Source organism: Corythoichthys intestinalis, chromosome 11, assembly GCF_030265065.1.
Source record: "Corythoichthys intestinalis isolate RoL2023-P3 chromosome 11, ASM3026506v1, whole genome shotgun sequence".
NCBI classification, from domain to species: domain Eukaryota; kingdom Metazoa; phylum Chordata; class Actinopteri; order Syngnathiformes; family Syngnathidae; genus Corythoichthys; species Corythoichthys intestinalis.
This window is the reverse complement of record NC_080405.1, coordinates 16,918,929-16,943,028: the sequence shown is the minus strand read 5'-3', so window position 1 is coordinate 16,943,028 and position 24,100 is coordinate 16,918,929. Positions and strand designations below refer to the sequence as shown.

General features: G+C 39.9%; 1 protein-coding gene across 7 annotated transcripts in view; it reads left to right on the top strand.

Moving 5' to 3' along the window:
* The window catches only part of med12 (mediator complex subunit 12), a 52,321-nt gene that overhangs the window by 8,461 nt on the left and 19,760 nt on the right, over positions 1-24,100 (top strand). For all 7 annotated transcript variants that reach the window (XM_057850191.1, XM_057850188.1, XM_057850193.1 and 4 more), the window contains exons 4-25: positions 903-1,062; positions 1,146-1,321; positions 1,698-1,808; positions 2,068-2,343; positions 2,650-2,796; positions 2,876-2,975; positions 3,083-3,219; positions 3,285-3,416; positions 6,334-6,460; positions 6,572-6,861; positions 9,004-9,177; positions 9,536-9,680; positions 11,765-11,883; positions 12,111-12,254; positions 12,319-12,482; positions 12,557-12,688; positions 13,280-13,507; positions 13,611-13,755; positions 15,428-15,548; positions 21,913-22,023; positions 22,103-22,216; positions 22,288-22,424. In XM_057850191.1, the coding sequence (XP_057706174.1) occupies positions 903-1,062; positions 1,146-1,321; positions 1,698-1,808; positions 2,068-2,343; positions 2,650-2,796; positions 2,876-2,975; positions 3,083-3,219; positions 3,285-3,416; positions 6,334-6,460; positions 6,572-6,861; positions 9,004-9,177; positions 9,536-9,680; positions 11,765-11,883; positions 12,111-12,254; positions 12,319-12,482; positions 12,557-12,688; positions 13,280-13,507; positions 13,611-13,755; positions 15,428-15,548; positions 21,913-22,023; positions 22,103-22,216; positions 22,288-22,424 (3,390 nt within the window). The remainder of the gene's footprint in view (positions 1-902; positions 1,063-1,145; positions 1,322-1,697; positions 1,809-2,067; positions 2,344-2,649; positions 2,797-2,875; positions 2,976-3,082; positions 3,220-3,284; positions 3,417-6,333; positions 6,461-6,571; positions 6,862-9,003; positions 9,178-9,535; positions 9,681-11,764; positions 11,884-12,110; positions 12,255-12,318; positions 12,483-12,556; positions 12,689-13,279; positions 13,508-13,610; positions 13,756-15,427; positions 15,549-21,912; positions 22,024-22,102; positions 22,217-22,287; positions 22,425-24,100) is intronic.

The following is a 24,100-nucleotide window of genomic DNA, read 5'->3' as shown; positions in this document are numbered from 1 at the left end:
GCTTACTGACCAATGAGCTGGCAGAACAATGACAATCCCACTCATCTCGAGACAACATAGAGTGTAGGAGTTAAGAAATTTTAGTGAAGCTTGAGTTAAAAGCATGGTAAAAATGATGATAATTTGTTTTCTTCTTAATTCATGCGTACTTTATTTTCACTAATTGTATTGTTTTTTTGTGTTGTCAATTTCATTTGTTTTTTCCACATATTTGGAGTGATTGTTTACGAAAATGTTATTGCTGAGACTTTGAACGCACCTGAGTTGTAAGATAAATAAATAACAAAAACACACACACACAAAAACCCAGAAACTTAAGTATAAAATTATTATTATTTATAAGAATAATAATTAGATTAAACATTTTTAAATCAAGCATGAAAAATGATAGAGGATAGATTTTATTCTAGTATTTCTTGTATTAAAAATGCATTGCTGTTTTTCCATGCGCTTTTATCACTCAAATGTGCACCTAATTAATTCAAGTTTGAGTAAAATTGTTTTATATATATATAATGTTAAAATTATTATTGAAATTTTTTTACATATAAAAAAAAAAACCTAAAGCATGACGTTCATCAGGCCGGCCGGCTCTACCAATGAGGCATCCCTTATTTTTTTCTTTAGGGAGTTGGCAACCCTAACCACAGCACACCTTGGTATCAGTCATGCTAAATGTAATCAAAGCCATGTTAGGATGCACTACCTGTTAGGCTGTTATCCTTTCCTGAGGCATCTGTTTGGGATGCTATGGTGATTTACTCACGTGGATGATGCAGCCAGTGGTTGATTGGGCCACCACGTCTGTCGGAAAATATAGCATCTGCTACAGATCAGTTGGTATCCCCTCCAACACAGCCTGGTATTTTTCATTTTTTTGATGTTGCTATTCATTTTCACAGGTGCCAATTTTCAGCAAGAAGGAGGAGGTTTTCGGGTACTTGGCCAAGTACTTGGTCCCTGTCATGCGCTCAGCATGGATGATCAAGATGACTTGCGCTTATCACGCGGCCATTACAGAAACGAAAGTCAAAAAGAGACACGTGATTGATCCTTGTATAGGTAAGAGATATGCTTCCCTTCGCAACTATTTGACTATAAATGATATGACTATTTATTTGACAATCAAATATACGTTTGCATAGAATGGACCCAAATCATAACGAAATATCTGTGGGAGCAGCTACAGAAGGTGGCTGAGTTCTACCGACAGTTCCCCAGTCAAGGTTGCAGCTCACCTCTCCCAGCCACTCCTGCTGATGTGGAAACGGCCATCAAGCAGTGGGAGTACAACGAAAAGCTAGCCATGTTCATGTTTCAAGTCAGTGGAACTTAATTGCTGGTTAAAAACTCTTGGAATTGGCATCCATTCTATTTTGAAGGGATGAACAGTGTTAGAATAAATTTAACCTCCTACTTGAAAGACCACTCACAGCAAAATTTAACTTGGATCGAGTTATCTCAAGGGCGTTTAAGCCAATTTTTTTGTTGTTGTTGTTGTTGTCGTTGAGGAAAAGGCTGCCTCCAACAGCAGATGTGTGTGCTAAGTTAATAAGTCAATCCATTTAGTTAGTTAAAATTGTATTTCTTAATGCATAGCTTTGAACTGACAGAACCAGTATAGCACTATGAGGACCTCTCGGGTTTTTGTAAAGGGCTATATTAATAAATTTAATTTTGAATTTGAATCTGTACAGGACGGAATGCTGGACCGACATGAGTTTCTTACATGGGTGCTGGAGTGTTTCGAGAAGGTCCGACCTGGCGAGGATGAGCTCCTGAGACTCCTCCTGCCACTTTTACTGCAGGTAGACCTTTGTCACCTTCATCTGACAGCCCAATTACGCTCCCTGAGCATTTCATCATTCCCGGTGCTGCCGTACCACACACAAACACACAGTTATACACACCAGTGCGACCTGACAGGCTGTCAAGAGTTTGTCATGTAGCAGCTGTGTACCTTCATACATCAGTGAGCCTTTCGTTTTGTTTCTTTCATCCCTATATGTCATAAGTGTGTAGGTAGGTTTGTGGTTGTGATGCTGTGCACCGCTTCCTCTCCCACAGTACTCGGGGGAATTCGTACAGTCGGCCTACTTGTCACGTAGGCTGGCTTACTTCTGCACGCGCCGCCTTAACCTGTTGCTAAGTGACGGCAGCCTTGGTCCTGGTGCGGGCAGTGGCCACCAGGCGCACGGCATTTTGACACCACAAGGCAACGCCCTGCCCCCGACGCCGACCTCGCAGCCGGCTGGAGGGAACCAGCCCCAGACGCCGTTCACAGACTTCTACATCTGCCCCCAGCACCGTCCTTTGGTTTTTGGCCTCAGCTGCATGTTGCAGGTGCCACGCTCAGCCGCCAGGCATAGTTTTAATAGTCATAATTTTGTTTCAAGGGATTATTATTTTCATATCACAATTTTCATATCCTATCCTGTAATTAAAAACAACAACAAAGTCCTATGCGTGCCGAAGGGAAAGACCACATGTTCATGTTAAAGGTGTTGTCTGTCCCTTTAGAGTGAATGAAATGGTTACCATCAGAATAAGAAATTCTGTTATATTTCCTCTCCCCTCTGAGGTTTTAATATCTCTTTATTATTTCTGTCGCATGTTGTTATTCATAAAATTTGCTTTGTCCTCCCACAGAGCATAGTGTTGTGTTGCCCCAGTGCACTGGTGTGGCATTACTCTCTAACAGACAGCAGAAACAAGACTGGCTCTCCTCTTGACCTTCTGCCCATTGCACCCTCCAGTTTACCAATGCCAGGAGGAAACACTGCTTTCACACAGCAGGTACCAATATCTGCAGTATAAAAATAGACCATTACATCGCAGTCCAACAAGCTATTTTATTTTCCACTACCAACCCAAGGTCCGTGTAAAGCTGAGAGAGATCGAGGAGCAAGTGAAGGAGCGAGGTCAAGCAGTGGAATTCCGCTGGTCATTTGACAAGTGCCAGGAGACGACAGCAGGTTGGGAAAACTGCTTCTTTGTCTCCCTATAACATCTGTTCGTAGGATGAGGTTTATTTTTGGGAGCACTGGATTGTTATTCGACAATGTCTTTGCTTCATGGTCAGGATTCACTATTGGGAGGGTGCTGCACACCCTGGAGGTTTTGGACAACCACAGCTTCGAGAAGTCTGACTTTAATAACTCGCTGGACTCCTTGTACAACCGAATATTTGGTTCAGGCCAAAGCAAGGACGGCCATGAGGTACTTGATTCCTTTCAAAAGGAAAATTGTCTAATATATTGCTTACAAAGTGTACTTTGGTGCAGATGTCGCCAGATGACGACGCAGTGGTGACCCTGCTTTGTGAATGGGCTGTGTGCTGTAAGCGGTCAGGTAGACACAGGGCAATGGTGGTGGCCAAGCTGCTGGAGAAGCGACAGGCTGACATTGAGGCAGAGGTAAGCACCACCTTGGCTCCTTGCTTAATTGGCCGGTTTCCAACCACGCTGGTATTCTTGATGTAATCTCAGCATGTAGGTGTCACAGCTGTAGTAACATTCACATTTGCAAGTGATCCTGTATTAGTCTAAATCAGTACTTCTCAAATAGTGGGGCGCGGAGGGATGCCAGGGGTGGAGCGTGTGACCTCGGGGAACATACTTTTTAAAAAAATTTTTGCCGTACTAGAATAAAGTGTACTTGCACATCCACTCCGTGGGTGGCAGTGGCGCTCTCTTTTTCAAAGTGCGCGCAGTATTTTCGAAGTAAGCAAGAGCTCACGGAAGAGACTCATGGAGAGCTGTGCGCCGTTTTCGAAAGCCGTTTTCCAGTCGGACGCACGCAGCGACCCACTGTCTTCTCCGGTTCTAACGTGTCCACCCGAGAAGTGCCGTTTTCGGCTTGGGATCGTCACGACCACCGCCCTCACCTACGGTTCTCCCTCGGCCGCCGAGAATGCGCTTTTTTCGGGCCGTTTGCCTTTTGGCTTTGACTGTTAATATAGTGGGAAATGAGGAAAGACCACTGTTTACTGAGTCTAAAAATGATTATAGCGGTGAGTCTGAAGCCAATTCAATTAAGATGCCACTTAAAGACATTAGACCTCAATCTCATTGATAAGCCGCTTGATTGTTTTTCAGCGAAAACGTGCCGAATATTGCCAATTGTCCCAATCGTTCCGCTTTGTCGGTGTTATATCAGTAAACCAGTGAGCACTGTGGTGAATCACCACAGTATCACCACTGGTGACCACCACTGGTGATACTGTGTGCAACAAAAATAAAAACTTTCCTTCTGTCCAAAGACACTTTTTCCCCCCTTCTAGTCAGTTTTGTTTTTTCGGTCAAATTTTTTGGCATGTTGTCCTCAAGAGTAAATGTTTCTAATCAAGTTGAATTTGTTATTATTTACTGATTTTATCATATATTATTTTTCAGTATCAAATGGTCAGAAATGTACCTTGAGTGTATTTTTACAGTTTGGATGTGACTTTTTTTTTAAATTCAGCAAATTGATGCGCGTTAAGTCTTTTCTGTTACAAACCAAACAATGTTAATAAAGTTATACTTTATTATAAGTTGATCTATGTTACTTTTTTTCTTTAATAGAAAAAAATGGACACACGGTTAGGCTGAGGCGTACTTGTAATAGTAATATTATAGACAAATGATACTATTTACAGTGGCGGCAGAGAGTTGGGGGGGGGCGCGAAAAATTTATGTCTTCCTTTGGGGGGCGTAACAGAAAATAATTCAGAAGCACTGGTCTAAATGAACGTGGATCAAATTAAAGTCATAATTTTTGTATATGTATAAAAATAATCAAGATACATTGAGGTTAAGACTAGAGGTGTGTAAAATTTCCGATTCTTAGATTATTCGCGATTCGGCCGTGGAAGATTCGAGAACGATTCACAAACATCCAAATTCCGATTATTGAAATATGCGAAGTAAAGCGGATGTACACAACACTCAGCGCGCCGCGCGGTCTTCGGGATGGAACGGAGCGAGAGTAGCTAAACATCATGCTTCCCATTACCCGGCCCCTCGGGTAATGCCAATGCTCAACTCGCGGCTCTAGCTCAACTCATGCAACGAGATAAAAAAACACAACAACATACCTGACTGCTGCCGAAAAGCTGCTACAAAGTTCATCCATATAATGTTACGGTGGATATCATTTATATAGGACTAGATGCAATATAGATTTGGTAGTTTTAGCAGTACATCTACAAAAAGCTAGATGCGGGCGTTATAAACGGCCGCCATCTTAAAGCAGTACACTTCACTGCAAGGCTGTTGTAGCGAACCTTCCAAGCATAACCTAATTAACTTTTTATCTAAAATACTCCTAAATCGGTAAAATATTGACTTGAATCTATCTTTAAAATAGTTTTAAAACTTTCACATGTCGAAAGTAGACAAAAGGGAAATTATGGCATAACGGGAGCAATTTTAACAAATTTAACGGTTGATTCGCAACATTAAATTAATTGAATGTAGTTTAAAGCTGTTGATACAGAATGGGGACTGGAGTTTTTTATTTAATGTTATTTTTGTATATTTGTTTACTGCTATATGTTAACTTGATACTGAAATAGTAGTGTGGTTTAGCCTGAGAGTATTTTTGAACAATTTTGGAACTAATGTACAAAACATTTAAAAAAAAAAAAAAGAGAGACAAAAAAAAAGGAGGGGGGTGCATCAATAATCGTTTTATAATCGAATCGGAGCCTCTGAATCGTAATCGTAATCGAATCGTTAGGTGCCCAAAGATTCCCACCTCTAGTTAAGACCGATGTTCAACATATTTTAAAATGTATTTTTGATCATTTTATCAGAACAAAATCTCAAAATTTCTCAGAAAAAAAGTTTTAGATAAGGTATTTTCAGAAAAGTGCAAGAGTAGTAAGAGAGAAGTTAATTTTACAAATTATATACAATTTTATAACTACTATATATATATATATATATATATATATATATATATGTGTGTGTGTATATGTGTGTATATATATGTGTATATGTGTATATATATATATATATGTGTGTATATATATGTGTATATGTGTATATATATATATATATGTGTGTATATATATATATAATTCCAAAGGGAAGAGTCATATATAATTCCAAAGGGAAGAGTCATAGATTTATGAGAACAGTCATAATATTGTGAAAAGGTTGTTTCTACGCTAACGATTTGGCTCCAGTCCTTGTAGCCTTGAACGGGTCTAGTTGCACAGACTAGCGAATGGATAATCCTGGTTTCTATTAGACAGTGCCAATACACTTTTGCAATTCAGTAGCTAGCATTCAAAGGCTTATATCTGTAGCATTCAAAGGCTTATATCTGTACGTGTGTGCGTGACAGCGTTGCGGTGAGTCTGAGGTGGTGGATGAGAAGGGCTCTGTGTCGTCAGGCTCCCTTTCCACAGCTACGCTTCCAGTCTTTCAGGATGTTCTGCTTCAGTTCTTAGATACTCAGGCCCCTACACTAAGTGAGTCTCTGCCTCTTATTTCATCACCCAAAGTACATGTTTTAAAGCAGATTAGACACTAATAGAAGCTAGTAATGAATTATTCATAACCAATTTTTGTACTGTCTTTAGCCGAGCCCGGGAATGAGAACGAGCGAGTGGAGTTCTCAAACCTGGTACTCCTCTTCTGCGAGCTCATCCGCCATGACGTCTTTTCGCACAACATCTACATGTGCACACTCATCTCCCGCGGAGACCTGTCCTCTGACGGCCACATACCACGCCCGCGCTCCCCCAGTGACGAGCCGTCGGACGACTCTGATCGCAAAGACCAGGATGCGGGCAGCAGCATCAAGATGGAGGACACCGGCCTGTCAGAGTCCATGGAAATCGACCACAATTCGAGTGCCAATTTTGAAGAGGTGTGCGGTTTATAAATACAACAAGCAAGGGAAGGGCTAGGAAATCAATCAATTTTAGAGATCAGTTAGATAATTGTCAACAATTACAGCAAAACTTATTTTGAAAATTGTTGTATCTAGGTATTTAAAATCCAATATTCAACAGGAAAAATATTGGATATTTTGTTCAAAGCAACACTAGGTAACTTTTCAGTTTTGGTCGATTTTAGTGACGCAGATGGACAAAAGTGGTAGTGTTTTGCTTTAAGGAAGAGTGCGTTTCCCATGAGGACCAGCACACAGTGTTGTAAAATCTAGGGCTGCAGCTATCGAATATTTTAGTAATCGAGTAATCGACTGAAAATTCTATCGATTAATCGAGTAATCGGATAAAACAAATATATTTTTAGGTGAAGAGCAATTATAAATATACATGAGAAAACAAGACATTTCATCTAATCTTGAACCATTTTCAGTCAATCAATGTCTTTATTTTCGATGTATATTGTTGAAAACAGCCAACAATTGCATCTCAGATGTAACTAGAATATAAAAAGACTAATTCACTGCTTTCACTCAAAAAACTTTTAGATCTTATTAAAAAAAATATATATACATATATATATATATCTTACCTAAAAATGCCGTTACGCTTGATAACTCACATCACTTAAAAGTTAGGATTTTTTCCCACGTGTTTCAATGGAATTTCTATTTGTGTCAAGCCATTTTTAAGTTCTATTTAAGTTTTAAGTTAGTCTAAACTGTAAGTCCTGATAGGATTTTGAATTTTTGCGGTGTTCAAAATAAATGTATGATACAGGCTGTATTGGAGCACATTAGGGACCAGTGCTACTTGGTGTTTTATCTAGCAATGACTACTGAGCTAAAATTGATATTTAGCATTATTAAGTTTTTATTTTACACCTTCATCACTGCACAATGCTATGTTATGTTAAAGCCTGTATGTAAGACACATTAGCCACGCATCGACAGTGGTCATAATTAATAGAAACCTAGCCCTCCGCAGGGCTAACGTTACGTGAGCTAGTAGTGACAGTAACGTTAATCTTATTTATTAGCGCTTCGCGCTCTTTATTAGCGCTTAGCGCTCTACTGCTTTAAGATGGCGGCTGTTTACTAACGCTGCCCAGACGCGGCCGAGTCTGTCAATTCGCATCTAGTTCAACATACATGTGATCTCTATGAGACGCATCAGACGCTACCTGCTACCAACGTAGCATCGTGCGGGCTAGTATTTAGCAATGTCGGCGTCGTTTGTAGCGGCTGTCGGCTGCAGTAAGTTTTTTTTTCCCTTCTTCCTCTCCGCACGTGACATCAGCGCGTTGTCCCGCATTAAAAGTAGTCCGAGCAAAACGTGATGCTTAGAGCTGTCAAAATAAACGATTACTCGAGGTGAATAAAATTACTCGGATCGGTTTTTAAACTCGAGTTACTCGAGTTGCTCGAGTATTCGTTTCAGCTCTAGTAAAATCCTGAGCTACCTATTTCTTTTTCCAGCAGCTATGTGAAGGATGAATAGTAATGAGGTAATTAATCCAGCAGTGGCTAAACAATAGCATATGACGATGTTGACGATAAGAAACGTTTGATTTTGTACCGTATTCCCTGACAGCCCCCCAACACCCGAACTCATCCATGCTGACGGATTGGGTTGAGGGGAGGGACAGGGTCATGCCAGCGATTGAAAGCCGGGCCAGTGTTTCTTCTTGAGTGTCCTTTTATGCTGGTAGCCTCCCTTTTTCTTTTTTTGTCTCCTCAGACAAAACTTTTTGTCTCTGTTGTTACTCTGCCATCTTTGCAGAATTTGCGCAAAAGCGTTCACATCGACTTCCATCTTTATAACGATTGAGGAAACGGGGAAGTGCGTAAACTGTAAAGCAGTCAGCACATATTACGTTTTTTGTGTGGCAGGGTTCCTGCCACCCTACTCAAAGTAAATTTGTGCTAATGAAAGTGATACTCCTTCAAAATATAAAACAGGTGTCATTCAACTAGTTCTTAGTCGACATGTCATCACAAATGTTATGAAAATATTTTATAACGTTTGAAAAATTACCTAGTGTTGCTTTAATGGAATAATAGTTGTAAACAAGGGATGTCATGTGTGCAAGTCACAGTTCTTCACTGTCCACCTTGCAGATGTTCTCTCCTCCGATGCACTGTGAGACAAAGGGCAGCCCCTCACCAGAAAAATCTGTACCTGAGCAGGACTGCAAGAATACTTGCAAAGACAAGAGCATGGACCCCGCATTTCCCCAGCTGTATGAGCAGCCGCGACACATTCAATATGCCACCCACTTCCCTATTCCTCAGGTGAGAAGAAAACCAGCATAAGTTACAGTTCAAAGAATTCTATATTTTTGAGTGAAATCCGTTGGGTTTAAAGTTCATATCATGGCATGGTTAAAAACTATTTTCTGTCTTTGCGAAACACTGTGACAGGTTCCAAGTATTTCTTCCTTTCCCGTCACAATATATATTTTTATACACTGTGAGTGTGTTTATTTACTCACTATGTGCTTTTCTTCCAAAATATCAGATGTAGCCATAGTCTGTAAAGAAATACAATTTAATTTGATGTCTGTTCGCCGCGACTCAGGTTATCTTGGCCATCTCTTCCCCAATGATTTATTTGCTGCCTTCTCTCCCCTCGCAAAATCTTTGTCTTCAGGAGGAGAATGCCAGCCATGAGTGCAACCAGCGGCTCGTGGTCCTATACGGCGTGGGCAAATTACGGGACGAGGCCCGGCACACCATCAAGAAGATAACCAAAGATATCTTGAAGGTGCTCAACCGCAAAAGCACTGCAGAAACAGGTACTTTGTCTCTCGTTTCAAAATGAGTTGGTTTTATGTCACAATATTTTTCATAGCAGGCCTGCCAGCTTTTTTAGTTCACGTGTTAACGCCTCCATCTAAACTCGTCTCCATTATCTTTGAATGCAGTTGTAATTACAGGGCTTTTCATTATATCCAATTTTGTGTGCTTAATCTGTCTAACAGTATGTGATTGTTTTGCATTAGGTACTTCAGGCTGTTTTAGAAGGTTATTGCTCACAACGACTTCATGTTGTAAAGAAAATCAAAATGACCTCATTTGGAACTTCAAATCAATCTTTAGTTTCATTAAAATAATTATGGATAAAAGCCATTGCAGTTGAGCAAATTAAACACTTACTGAGACTGAGAGCTTTTCAGTTTGGTAAAATGCCCAGCAAAACATGGAATACTTACTGATTTGGACATTTTATTTAAATTATTAATTATTATTATTATTAATTTTCATAACCTTCTCATTTCACTTTGTGGTTTGCCAAAACTAAAATTGTAGCTGTCATTGTGTTTTGCACTTGTGTAGGCCAAATGGAAACAGAATTATAAATTATGACACAATAGGAAAAACACAACATTATCATATTTTATCGGCCTGCACAATATATTGTTTACACATCGCCATCGCAATGTGCGCATGCGCAATAGCCCCATCCGCGCAATTGTTTTTTTGTTGCTTCATAAAAGCAGCAAGTGTGCAGAGGCATGGTGTCCTGGATCCCTCTTGTCAGAGGTGGGTAGAGTAGCCAAAGATTGTACTGAAGAAAGAATAGCGGTACTTCAAAATAATAATAACTCAAATGAAAGTAAAAGTAGTCATCCAAAAACTGTACTCAAGTACAAGTGAAAAAAAATATTTGGTGAAAAGAATACTCAAGTCATGAGTAACATTGTGAGTAACTGCTAACGATGTTTAATTTATTTTTTTTAATTGTAGTTTTTTATTTTTCACCACATACAGAAAATACTTTATACGGTGCTTTAAAGACACTGTAATTGAACAGGCTGGCATGATAGAAGAACGGCAAGCTTGAGTCTCTTTAGTATAATGGAGTCGTAGATTATTGTTGTTACTTTTCATCGGTGAAACTGGTGGAGCTACTGTTGGCTTCTCTTGCAAAAATAAAGTCAAAATGTTGAATAAAGCGGAAAAATGTAACTACTCTAGTGTAGCCCAAAGTAGCAGTGTATGAGTAGCATTTCTTCACAGATCTACTCAAGTAGAAAGTATGACGTTTTAAAATTACTCTTAGAAGTAAACTTTTCTCAAAAAGTTACTCAAATGTAATGCATTACTACCCACATTTGCCTTTTATCTACAACAATCTTCATCATTCACAAATAAACCCTCTTCGCCTGGAATAAGCGGTATTATATTAATACAATGTGGTCATGGTGAGTTAACCAAAGTCTTCCAAAACATATCTATTCCAATTCTTCTAGTTTTAATATAGCAATCTATCGCAAACCCTCAAAAAGTCGCAATGTTCACTATTGATAACCTTTGTTAAGACATTGTTCAGATTCTTTTATTACAAGTACCGTATTTTTCAGTGTTTTTTCATGTTCTTTATGCTATACTTATCTGAATAACTCTTAATGGCTATGTTACGTTAACATACCAGCCACGTTCGCATTTCATTGTTCATGCATCATGTAACATTATCATACTGTACACTTCTTCAGCATGTTGTTCTCTATTGTATTTTTGTTTTAAATTTCCCTTCAAGATGACTTAAGTATCTGTTCTATGTGTTGGATTTTAGCAAGTAAATTTCCCCCAAAAATGCGACTTATACTCTGGTGTGACTTATGTTTTTTTCCCCTCTTCATTGCGCATTTTTGGGCTGGTGCAACTTATACTCTGGTGCGACTTAAAAGTCCGAAAAATACGGTAGTTGCAATATTCAGTATATACTATGTTACCTTTACTGTGACTTTTGTGGGTAAGAAGCACAACATCAAGTGACATCATGAATTTTTCAATTCGAAATTAAAATGTCATCAGCTTGATTGATTTGCCTTGCCTGAACTTGATCTCGTCACACATCACACACCCTTTTGTACAGGGGGCGAGGAGGGACAAAAGAGAAAGAGGAGTAAACCAGAGGCCTTTCCCACTGCCGAAGATATCTTCTCAAAGTTCCAGCACCTCTCCCACTTTGACCAGCACCAGGTCACTTCACAGGTTAGGCCCTTTCACACTTTGATATTTTCCGTTATAGTTGACATTTCAGGATAATTCATGCAAGTAGCCCAAACCAAGTGGGCTGCTAGAATGACTTATTTGAAACGCAAATGGATGTGCTTGGATGCAATTTCAATGTGTAATATACTTGACTTTGTTTTCTGTCAGAAAGTTGGGAATCACCATAAGTGACCGCTGTCATATGGTTGTTTCCTATTTTGTTCCAGGTGTCCCGAAATGTGCTGGAACAGATCACCAGCTTCGCCTTAGGGATGTCCTATCACTTGCCTCTAGTCCAGCACATTCAGTTCATTTTTGACCTCATGGAATACTCCCTCAACATTAGTGGCCTCGTTGACTTTGCTATTCAGGTAAACGCTAGTTTTGAATTTGAACATGATCAAATCTTTGTTAATGAACCATTTTTTTTCTTAGCTTTTAAACGAGCTTAGCCTGGTAGAAGCCGAACTTCTTCTCAAGTCGTCTAGCCTGGTGGGTAGCTACACCACCAGCCTGTGTCTGTGCATTGTTGCTGTGCTCAGGAGGTACCACTCCTGCCTCATACTAAACCCCGAGCAGACGGCGCAGGTTTTCGATGGGTAAAAAGAGCCTTTGACCAGCAACACCAAGTGCATTAATATCACCTTGAAATCATTCAAACATTATCTTCTAGGCTGCGCATCGTGGTAAAGTCAGGTGTAAACCCAGCGGACTGTTGTTCAGCTGAACGTTGCATCTTGGCCTACCTGTATGACCTCTACACCTCCTGCAGTCATCTGAAGAACAAATTTGGGGAGATTTTCAGGTAGCGAATACGTTTATTAATCTTGAAAAATATATTGATTAAATCGACTATAATATGGGGTTAACGGTTTTTGTAGTTATAGGAAATTTTGCATCTCACCCATCAATTTTTAAATAATTAAAATACGAAATACTAAAACATGCAGTTCATCAGAGTAAAAATGCTTTTCCTGAGACCAAATTTTAAGAGGAGCAAAAAAAAGCTTGATTTTTTTTTTTTTTTTTAGATTTATTATTTTTATTTTTAATATACCAAAAATGGGAGACCCCCTAATTTGGAGAACAATATCACTGTGATCCGTGCATTGACAATAAAACCCCTTTGAATCAATTTGACTGATTCTCAATCTTTTTAATCCTAGTAATAGCTTAGTTTAACCAATTTTGAAGCCATTTTTCGACCAGTCGCATTAAAAATATAAACTCGCTCTTCCTCTGGCCAACATGCACCCTCCCACCATGTTTGAAGACCAGGCCAATCATGCTTTCCGTATAGAGCCAGACAGGCGCACACACACAAATTCCTGTGAATTACTGCGATTAATTCGCATTTTAAGAGTAAAGAAGCCTGCACACGTTATTTTCTTTTTAGTGAATTCTGCTCCAAAGTGAAGAACTCCATCTATTGCAACATTGACCCTTCGGACTCCAACATGCTGTGGGACCCTGTGTTCATGATGGAAGCCATAGCCAACCCGTCAGCGCACAACTTCAACCACTCTATGGTGGGCAAGATCCTCAACGACAGCCCGGCCAACCGCTACAGCTTCGTATGCAACGTGCTCATGGACGTGTGCGTCGACCACCGGGACCCTGAGAGGTACTTCATTAGGAAACGGGGATGATAGCATAGAACTTGATAAAAACACTCCTTAAAATTTGTCCCAGAGAGGTTGAGATCAGTCTGATGTTTTGCTTTCAAGGGTGAATGATATTGGCATCCTGTGCGCTGAACTTACTGCATACTGTCGCTCCCTGAGTGCGGAGTGGCTTGGCATTCTCAAGGCGCTGTGCTGCTCCTCCAACAACGGCAACTGTGGCTTCAACGACCTGCTTTGTAACGTCGACGTAAGTTCAAAATCATTCAAGCAAACCTTGCCTTCAACTGGAGTCTCCAATGTCAAACACATTTCCAAATTTGAATTTCAATCTGTTTTGAAAGGTTAAGTGAAACCATAGTAAAGTAGAAGTACCCTGGCTTTGACGCATGGCTTCTGGTTCACTATTCAACATCACTCTTTAACCTTCTATAGCAGGGGTCGGGAATGTTTTTGGCTGAGAAAGCCATGAACACCACATTTTCATTAAATGTAATTCCGTGAGAACCATACAATATGTTTAAAACTAAATTTACAAGTAATGTGTGCATTTTATGTCATTTTAACACTTTTAAATAAAGTACAAGGGTTTGGGTTAGTCTCTGAATTCTTTTTAATGACATTGTTATGCTGTTGCTAATCAATGATGAGTATTTCTTATCATTAATGTGACTTCTGGTGCTGCATGGTTTTGGTGATGGCTTTGTAGTCTGGTTGATACTTGTTCCATGCAGGCATTGAAAAACTTACGATATGTCTCTTTTCATGTTCACGAATTACACGAATCCTATTTTTCCCCACCATGCATGGAGCACCATCAGTGCACACATGAAAAAGTTTATCCATTGGTATTTTTTCCTTTCGCGAACTCAGTGAACGACTTGAATATATCCTCCCCTCTTGTTGTCTCTTTCATAGTCAAAACCTTGCAATCACGCTGAATTGGGATAAATTGCTTACATCTGTTGACTCATCCAAAGCCAGAGAAAAAACGGTGCTGGATTCATGTCCTTCACTTGCTTTGCCTCAATTTGATTTGACATCATGAAGGTCTTTATCCGAAAAGTCGTCAAAAACTCTCCATAATGGCAAATTCCTCTGTCAGTTCCTGCTGAAAAGTACGATACTCCTCATCTTTTTTTCTTTTTCCCATCTTCTCAAAAGGCTTTCTAAAATTAGCTGACGAACACGAAAAACGAAACTTAAAAATGAGGGAAGTTTCATCGGCTGCTATTTTTGACAGCAAAACACGGCGACCCTACCTGAACAGTGTCTCTGCCTCATCTGCGTTGCCAATGCGATTCATAGATAATAAAAATATAGACACAACGACATGTATGTTTGCCACTGTCCAACTAAAATTAACCTGCTTTCTAGTTGCCGGTTGTATTATACGGACTACATGTCCCATGATCACCCTGGGCTCACGCAGCCAATGGCATGATGGGACTTGGGGGGATCTAACGTAGCACATGTTAGAGGTAAATAAAACCCTAACAACATCTAGGTTCATATTTGATGATATCTAGTGCGAATTGCGTGAGTGTTGTCGGAGCATTAAAAAAGTTAAAATACGCTGCAAAAGTCGGGTCTGCTCATTACTGCACAACACCAGCATATGACCGGTGACTGTCGCCGTTTCGCGCAATGCGCAAAGGAGTGTAATTTTATATATCTATTTTTTTTTAAATAAAGATTTGTCTGCGAGCCAGATGCAGCCATCAAGAGCCAGATCTGGCTCCCGAGCCATAGGTTCCTGACCCCTGTTCTATAGTGTAGTGTTAAGAACAAAAAGCATAAAGAATTGGCAGTGCTCTTGTGTTTATTTCTGATGTTCATATTTTTTTGGCTTATACGAGGTCCTGTAATGAATTCATGCGGCCCCTCTCGCTTTTTTCAAAAATTGTGCATGTGTCCCCCAGGTGAGCGATTTATCCTTCCATGATTCCCTGGCGACCTTTGTTGCCATCCTCATAGCAAGACAGTGTCTTCTTCTGGAGGACCTTGTTCGCTGTGTGGCCATTCCATCCCTACTCAATGCGGGTAAGAATATCGATAACCTTATTTCCCAAATATGGTGGCCTGGCCACCCTGCAAAGTGACTTTATAGAACACTTGTTTAAATACTCTGGGGAACAAAAAAAACAAAAAACCTTTAGGGTTATTGGGCGCTACCACTGGAGTTTGTTTTTGTTCATTTTAATGCAGTATTACGGATGTTAATTAGTAATATAAAAGTTATATAAATTTATAGCTTGCTGATTTATGAAAAGGTATGTAAAAAATAAGTATTTTTATATATACATATATATATATATATATATATATATATATATATATATATATATATATATATATATATTAGGGCTGTCAAACAATTAACATTTTTAATCGAGTTAATTACAGCTTAAAAATTAAAAATATTTAAAAAATTATTGTTGGAATGGAAAGATAAGACACAAGACGGATATATACATACAACATACTGTACATAAGTGCTGTATTTGTTTATTATAACACTAAATCCACAAATGGCATTATTAACATTCTTTCTGTTTAAGTGATCCATGGATAGTAAGACTTGTAGTTCATAAAAGATAAATGTTATAGTTACAAGTTGTAGTAATTTTATATTAAAACCCCTCTTCATATTTTTGTTTTAATAAAATTTGTACAATTTTCAATCAAAAGTAGAGTTGATATAATAATAAGAAGAATAAAAATAACAATAATAAGAATTGATTGACCAAACTCTGAGTAATGCCAGTTCACTTTGCATTGTTGTTTAGCTGAGTGAGAATAGGGCCTCATGACTACAGACTGAAGTGCTTTTCTTTTTATGAACATAATTTTTTTTTTAGAGATAGCAATATTTGTTGTGCTTTCACTAAATGATACTTCTGTTTGTTGTGAAGGAGTTGCAGAAGCTTATGCCAATAAACGGCGCAGCCCAAAGAACGCCTGTGTCCACTCGCCTTTATAACAGATATACTGTATTTCTGTGCATATCTTACCCAAAATACAACAAGAGACACATAATTGCCACTAAAAGAAAGCAAACTTACCGAAATACGTGTGGAGCACAAAGCAACAGCATAAACGTCTCACAACTACTAATTCTCCCACTATTAGAAGGAATAACATTAGTATGGAACGGCCCTGCGCTGCCCCCAAGCTAGCCTGGCTCTGCCAGACTATTCTCCCTGTATTTTTCCAACACTGAGAGAAATAGTCTGGGAACCATCCCATTAACGGCCTTTTCGAGCAGATACAAAATCAATCGACAAATCAGATTCGTTTATTTGTGTGACGTGTTCTTCACGAGCAACGTCACTCTTGCGCGTCGAAAGTCATCTCTTCAACAACACAGATGGTGAACGGCAGAGCCGAGAATATGTTCCAATCCACGGTAAAATCAGTTTTAAATGACCAAAAACACATCGACACGAGTCATTGACAACAGTCTGTCTCGCGCTAGCCATGTCGAATAAACTCCGCTCTCTTCGTATGTTTACTTCCGTGCGTAAGTCCCTCGTCCTGCCGTCGCCATTTTACTAACGTCACGTCTGCCCGTCGCTGATTGGTCCACTCCGCTGTCTGTTTGCTGTGGCTTGCTCCGCCCTGGAAATTTTTTCCGTGGGAATGGTGGCCAGACTCAATAGCTGGAACAGCGTTGAGTCTGGTGTACCAGGCTACCCCCAAGCGGCCGGTGGGATTCTCTTCACTCTTAATGTCCATAAACGGCGTCATTGAAATCTGTTTGAGGCAATGCGAGAACAGCTCATTCAGTGCATGCGTTAATTGGGTCAAATATTTTAACGTGATTAATTAAAAAAATTAATTAACACCCGTTAACGCGATAATTTTGACAGCCCTAATATATATTATATATGTGTGTATATATCTATATGGCGGAAAACACTTGGACTTTAAGTTCCACTCTGAGACCCCCAATTTGGCCGAATTTCAAAACTGTCCGATATGCATGTGTGATACACCATTGGGAAGCTTAAAATCTCAATTTTCTGGGGGAAGAAAAATTTTGAACAGGAGAGCATTTAAAAAAATTTTTTTTTTTTTTTTTAAAAGCAAAACCCTATCTGGAGGTGAGAGCACGCGAGAGCAGAATTAAAGACGCTATGACGTTAACGAGATATTATCGCGTACTTACCTTGTTTCGATCCAAAAACTCCATGTAGCATGTATCACTGAGTGTCAAGACACAGCTGTGAATTACCACAGCTGGATTCTTTGGGGATTTTATGGGTGAAACATGGTAATATAACAAGGGTCGCGATGCAGACATCAAGGAGTGATTGAATTTTTTTTCTTATCATATATTTTCCCTTTTAACCTCCTAAGACCCGGACTCTTGCAAGGCATACATTTTTATTTTCTCTTTGATATTTAGGCTAATTGGGACCTGATGAGTGTAAAAACAAAGAATTATCTTTTTACATGATGTGGTTTCTGAGAAAAATGATGTCCACATATGAGGACATTCGTTTTAAATTTGAGTGAACACAATAACGTCACAATTGAGTAATGATGTACAAAACTATTTGTTGCCTGAACATGGCAGCAGTTTTTCCGAGTGCAAAAACAAAATTCAAAGCAACAACTTGTGCCCCTTTATGCAAGTCCTATGAAGTGCTGCTAACAGTTGCAGGAGGACAAAAAAGAAAAACAAGTACACTTCAAAAATGTTTTTCATTGCTACTGTTGAACTGTTCATTTCAATTTCTGAACATGGCATAAAACATGAAACTTGCACACCAAAAGTGCTCCAACATTTTTTTGCCTTGGGAAAATGTTCATGCCTATGTATGAAAGGCAGCGTAACAGTTGCGATCTGCCTGTAAGCAGAGGAACACCTTGCATGTAACACACTGCACTCGAGTTTTCCCTGAGCATCCTTTTGCTCTGCATCGTGATGCGTTCTTTGAGTGTACCACTTCTGGCAGATGTGCATTACCCTTTCTGCGGAATGAGATGTGGGGCACTTCCTGCACTGGACGCAATTTCCCTTGGACTGAAACATCTGTGTCATCTTCCTGCTCTGGAAAGTCAGAGTTGTCATTGTCTCTCTGAGCCAAGAAGGTCATGGCCACTTCCATGCGGAATTGAAGGAACTGCATGATGTTTTTCTTTGGTGTGTCATTCAGAGTGAGGTCTTTGCGGTACAGTAGCCAGCTGTTGGCTAAAGCCAGATCGGTAAAGTGCATCAGCATCCGCAGTGTCCATTTTTTTGTACGGACACTCATTCGATAGTAGCTCATCATTCTATCCACAAGGTCAACTCCACCCATCTTGGAGTTGTATTCACGGATAACAAATGGTCGAGAGATGGTCACATGCCGTTTCAGTTTCTTGTCCCATCGCTGGCACGTGTCTTCTGGCTCTCTCGCATGTACAGTAGACATCATCAACACTGGTTTATTGTCAAACCACTTGGTGACATAAATGTTTCCATCCAGATTGGTAACTTGTGCTGAGGTTCCTCTTCCATTTTTTTTCATGGTCTTGTCACTTGGCAATTTCTGCGCTGCAGCAGCAACTCGATTCCTCATAACTGTACCAGTTATATACAGATGCTTCTTCATCATGTGTTCCACTGCCTGGATTGATGTGAAGAATCGATCGCAGTACACATTTGTATTAGGATGCAGAGTCTGAGACAGACGATCGATCACCAAGCCTCCCAAACCCAGATTCCCTGGTTCTTCAACTTGTTCACGGAGTCCATCTGCACCTTGATAAATCTCAAAGTCCAGTACTATACCATCTGATGTTGCGCAAACAAAGTTTTTGATGCCAACTGGGTTTGGTTTCATCGGCAGATATTGTCGACATGGACAAGCTCCTGTGAATGGAATCATCTGTTCATCAATGGAAACGCACTGTGGCCGAGCCTGAGATTTGCAGCCTTTCAGAATGCGGTTGAGAAAAGGCCTCACCTTCCAGAACTTGTCACACTCTTTCAGATCTTCTGGAACATCCTCATCAATGAGCACTTTGAGTGACCTCCTCAGTCGGAAGAATCTATCACGTGTGAACTTTTCAGTGATGGCAGGGAATCTCAAGGATTTAGACCAATACATCTTGATTGCAGGATATGGTACACAAGACATCAAAATACAGGCACCAAAAAAATGAAAAATTTCATCAGCTGTTGTGTTGAGTGGATCTCCACTTCTAGACAGTGATGTAGCATTTGAGCAATCTGCAATGATTTTTATCAAATCTGTGTCAATATACTGTTGTATGTAGTCCAGGGGGGTCCAGCCTTCTCTGTCATGAACAGTTTCCTCCTCGTGGTCAAACGGAGGTTGATGTGGGGTAAGCGAAGAAGCCTTCCATCGCATTCCACGCCCTTTGTTGTTCTGTTCTTCATGGCTGGGTCCTGGTGTTGTATCTTCAGAGACATTGCCTGAGACATCAGCCTCTTCCTGCGGTGTCTGAGAGCGACGCCTGGGGGTGCGTGATGTGGCAATGTCACGATCTGACCGATATCCCTCGTATTCCTCGCGCAAACGTTTGCGTCCCCTGATAGGCTGACAGGGCTGTGGCACGGGGTCCTCACACCCACTACTGTCTTCTTCACTGCTGGTGGGAGGAGGTTGATATTCAGCATCTCCCACAGGATCATCGATATCTGATAAATCCTCCACCTCAGAGTTTTCTCCACCAATTAACCCCAGCATTTTCATTACTTGTTGCAGAGAATAACGCTCTAGGAAAAAAAACATTTTGTTTCAAACCAAAAACAAATCTACATATATTTATTTATAAAACATGACATATTTGTTTGTACTGTATAAAATTATGTTTTCTAACAAAATCATCCCAAAATACAAATTCTAAATCAACTCCCTCCGTCCACATTTGTGGACATGTTCAACAAAACCATCAAAACTAAGTCCCTCTGTCCACATATGTGTACATCAAGTTTAGCAGCATGGTAAATCGTCAATTTTTTTTACTTTTGCAAAATTTAACTTCCACAACACACATTGAACACTTCTAAACATATCTGAGCAAGAATCAGCCATGAAATTTGTTTGAATTTTTTACCTGGTCCACTTTTGGATTGGGAGGAGCCATCAGAATGTTTGGGTGGGTTGTCAGCCATCTTGAATTTGACATGTGCTTTGTTACACTCTTCTTCCACTACTAGGTGGAAGCTTAACGTCCTCATAAGTGGACGCCAGGCCCTTGTAGTCCAAAATTTAACATTGTAGTCTTGACAACCAAAAATGTGATGTCCACACATGTGGACGCCAGGTCGTAGGAGGTTAAACATTTTTTTTTTCAATTTTTCTTTGTTTGGATCGATTATTTATTGTCTAACATATCGGAGAAAATGCGACAGTAACAAAAATACAATTATGCGATAGATATCGCGGTAGATATCCGTGACTTTTTTACAGACATTTTTTTCATTGTGACGTAATTTGTTTAAAAGTTTAAAATATGCGAATGAATAATTTTTAAGTCTTTTTTTTTTTTTTTTTTTTTTGATCTTTTAAACAAAATATTAGACATCAATTAATGATTCTAAGCGCAAAATGACAGACATTTTGAAAAATGTATATCGTGAATTACCTTTGTTTTATGGCTGGGTTGAAACAAAAGCGGTTGCGCGAAGTCTGTAAACGGGGGTTTCCAGGGTAAAACGGACAAATTAAAAGTAGTTTGAGCGCTTCATGTGCCATGAATCTGCTATTGCAGCATATAGACATATTGTTCTTTGGCTTAAAATACAGCAGTTTATTTTCAAGAGTGTTGCAAGAGCAGAAACTGCTTTTCCAGTCTTGTCTGTGTTTTCCGCCATATGTATATATTTTATCCTCTAAATCTGGTTTCCACACATTGTGACATCACATTTTGGGTAATTCAGGCCACCCTTGTTTACCAAGTCTTAATGATGTGGCCTACCCGCTGTGACTCAAAATGAAGAATCTGTTCTCAGCCGCTAGGCATTTTATAACAACGTAAACAGGTTGCGTGCACCTTTGTGGGAAGTGGCATCAAACTAGAGGAGCCAATTCTCTCTTGAGAGATGAGTGTAAACTTCATGTGTATGATCTTAGCCATGAAGCTTGATGTTCTCGCCAGAGAAACAACCGCCCCCCCCCCCCCCTAATTTTTTCGCCACTGTTTTTTTTCCCGTCAACACCGTTCTGAGACAATGGTCCATTCAGCCGTGTTTTGTTGTTGGCTCCTTTTTCAACGCTACACACGCCAAGCATTCCTGCTTGTGAGCAAAGCTTTGCTGTTCCTACCATCTGCTGATGAAAAATTAATTTATCTGGGGCTTGGTTTTAAATTTAGATGGTTAGAATTTGGAGTAGTGCATGTTTTGTTTTTGACAACCTCAATCATCTTATTTTATTCCTCTGTCTAGCCTGCAGCGAGCAAGACTCCGAGCCAGGAGCTAGACTCACCTGCAGGATTTTGCTGCACCTTTTTAAGACGCCACAGCGCAACCCTGTCCCCCAAGATGGCATCAAGTCAGGTGATTACAAATGGTTAAACCTGAATTCGTGTTGTATGATAACAAATCATAAACAGAAAGATGCTGTCATGGTTTGTAGATAAATCATCCGTTGGTATCCGGTCGTCGTGTGACCGCCATCTCCTGGCGGCGTCACAGAACAGTATCGTCGTGGGAGCCGTTTTTGCTGTGCTCAAAGCTGTCTTCATGTTAGGTAATGAAAACTGAAAGCTGTGCTGTCACCCTGCGCATGTACGTTTTACATGAATCTTAATGTTGTTGCAGGTGACGCCGAGCTAAGGGGCTCGGGACTGTCCCATTCGGCTGGCCTTGATGATTTATCGGAGGGCCGCAATGTCTCCATAGAGACAGCAAGCTTAGATGTGTATGCAAAATATGTTCTGAAAACCATCTGCCAGCAGGTGAGCATATCACACCGAACTCTTTGGGAAAACATCGTGACCGGAGAATACATGACTTTATTTACGTCTCACTGCACTTGCTACTGTTAAGAGTAGGGGGCCGTTATTTAATAATAATAATATTACATTTTATTTGTAGAGCGCTTTTACCAATGCTCAAAGACGCTTTCCAGTTGAAACAAATAAAAACGGCAAACAACGTGAGCAAAACAATACAATAAAGAATATAATTATTAAGGGTGTGACGCTACATGTAATAGTATTGAACGTTTCGGTTCGTGGTGCTCTGTTTGGAACGGAACGAGTTTCTGACGTAATATAACCCTTACTTTTCGAGGCTGTGAGTCGATCGGGTTACAGTTTCTTTGTGTAGATTATATTTACTCCGTCTTCTCTACTATGATGAGGACCAACACGGTAGGACAGTATAACACAGAAACGTCAACGGCGCGACAACGTGGCCGCCGCGAGAACGCAGTGAAACACGGGCGTTAAAGTCAATCAGCCAATGCACACCAGTCGCAGTGCGGCCGCGTGTTAGACGCGTCCCAGAAGTGGCTCAACACGACGCACACGAAAAGAACGGCAGAGTTTATTATTTGATGCGAGACGCGGCCCTCCAGTATCAATACTACTGCCGATAGCTAGGATCGGGCCGGAAGTCACTCGTGTAAAAATACGGTGGATCCGGTCGATTTTCAAACTAATATGCAATCGTAACCTACTTTTTGAGTCCATCAGATCTCTTGAGTGGTAGATCGGGGCACAGTTGACTTGTCTTTGTTGTTTTGCTGGTGTCTTCTCTGCTATAATCATAACCAACACGGCCCCTTGTTCAATACAAAACCCTCCTACCACAACAAGACAAGTAGGAAGTAATATTCACATAGGAACTAAAGTTATACAACATAAAATATACAATATAAATGAATACTACATCACATTTGTAAAATATAAACACATAATAAAATAAATAATAGCCCATTTAAATAAAATACATTGAAATGAGCTAAAACACCTGTAATTAAATAATAAGTATAATACACACATCCTGCTTACACAATTAAATTTATTAATTTCTGTGTGGCGCTTTGACTTGAGAAAATCCACAAATAAAGCTTTTGAAAACCGTTCATAAGAAAAAAAAAAAGTTTCATTGAGGCATTTCATTTGTAAAATACATATTAAAATCTTTGTCACCAATACGCAGGGTCTGAAAGGCAAATTGTTGTTGGTTTATCTTAAAACACCCGCTACTTTTTTAGCAGAATTCTTGCTTTGTATAGGCTAATGTTCCTATTGTTGAAAGCACAAAGGTGTGTAATAAACAACTAGCACATTTATATTTTGCATTTTGTTTTCGTACTGTACCGAAAATGAACCGAACAGTGACCTCAAAACCGAGGTACGTACCGAACCGAGATTTTTGTGTACCGTTACACCCCTAATAATTATAAGTTAAAAGCTAGCTTAAAAAGGTGAGTTTTTAACAATTTCTTTGAATGTAGGAAGGTCTGAACAGGTTCGGATGGGTTTAGGGAGTGAGTTCCAAAGGGAGGGGGCAGCAACGGAGAAGGCTCTGTCCCCCCATGTTCGGTGTGTTCTTTGTTGGGGCAGTGCGAGGATGTTTTCATGAGAAGAGCAGAGATGACAGGACTGGGTGTGGGGACAGAGAA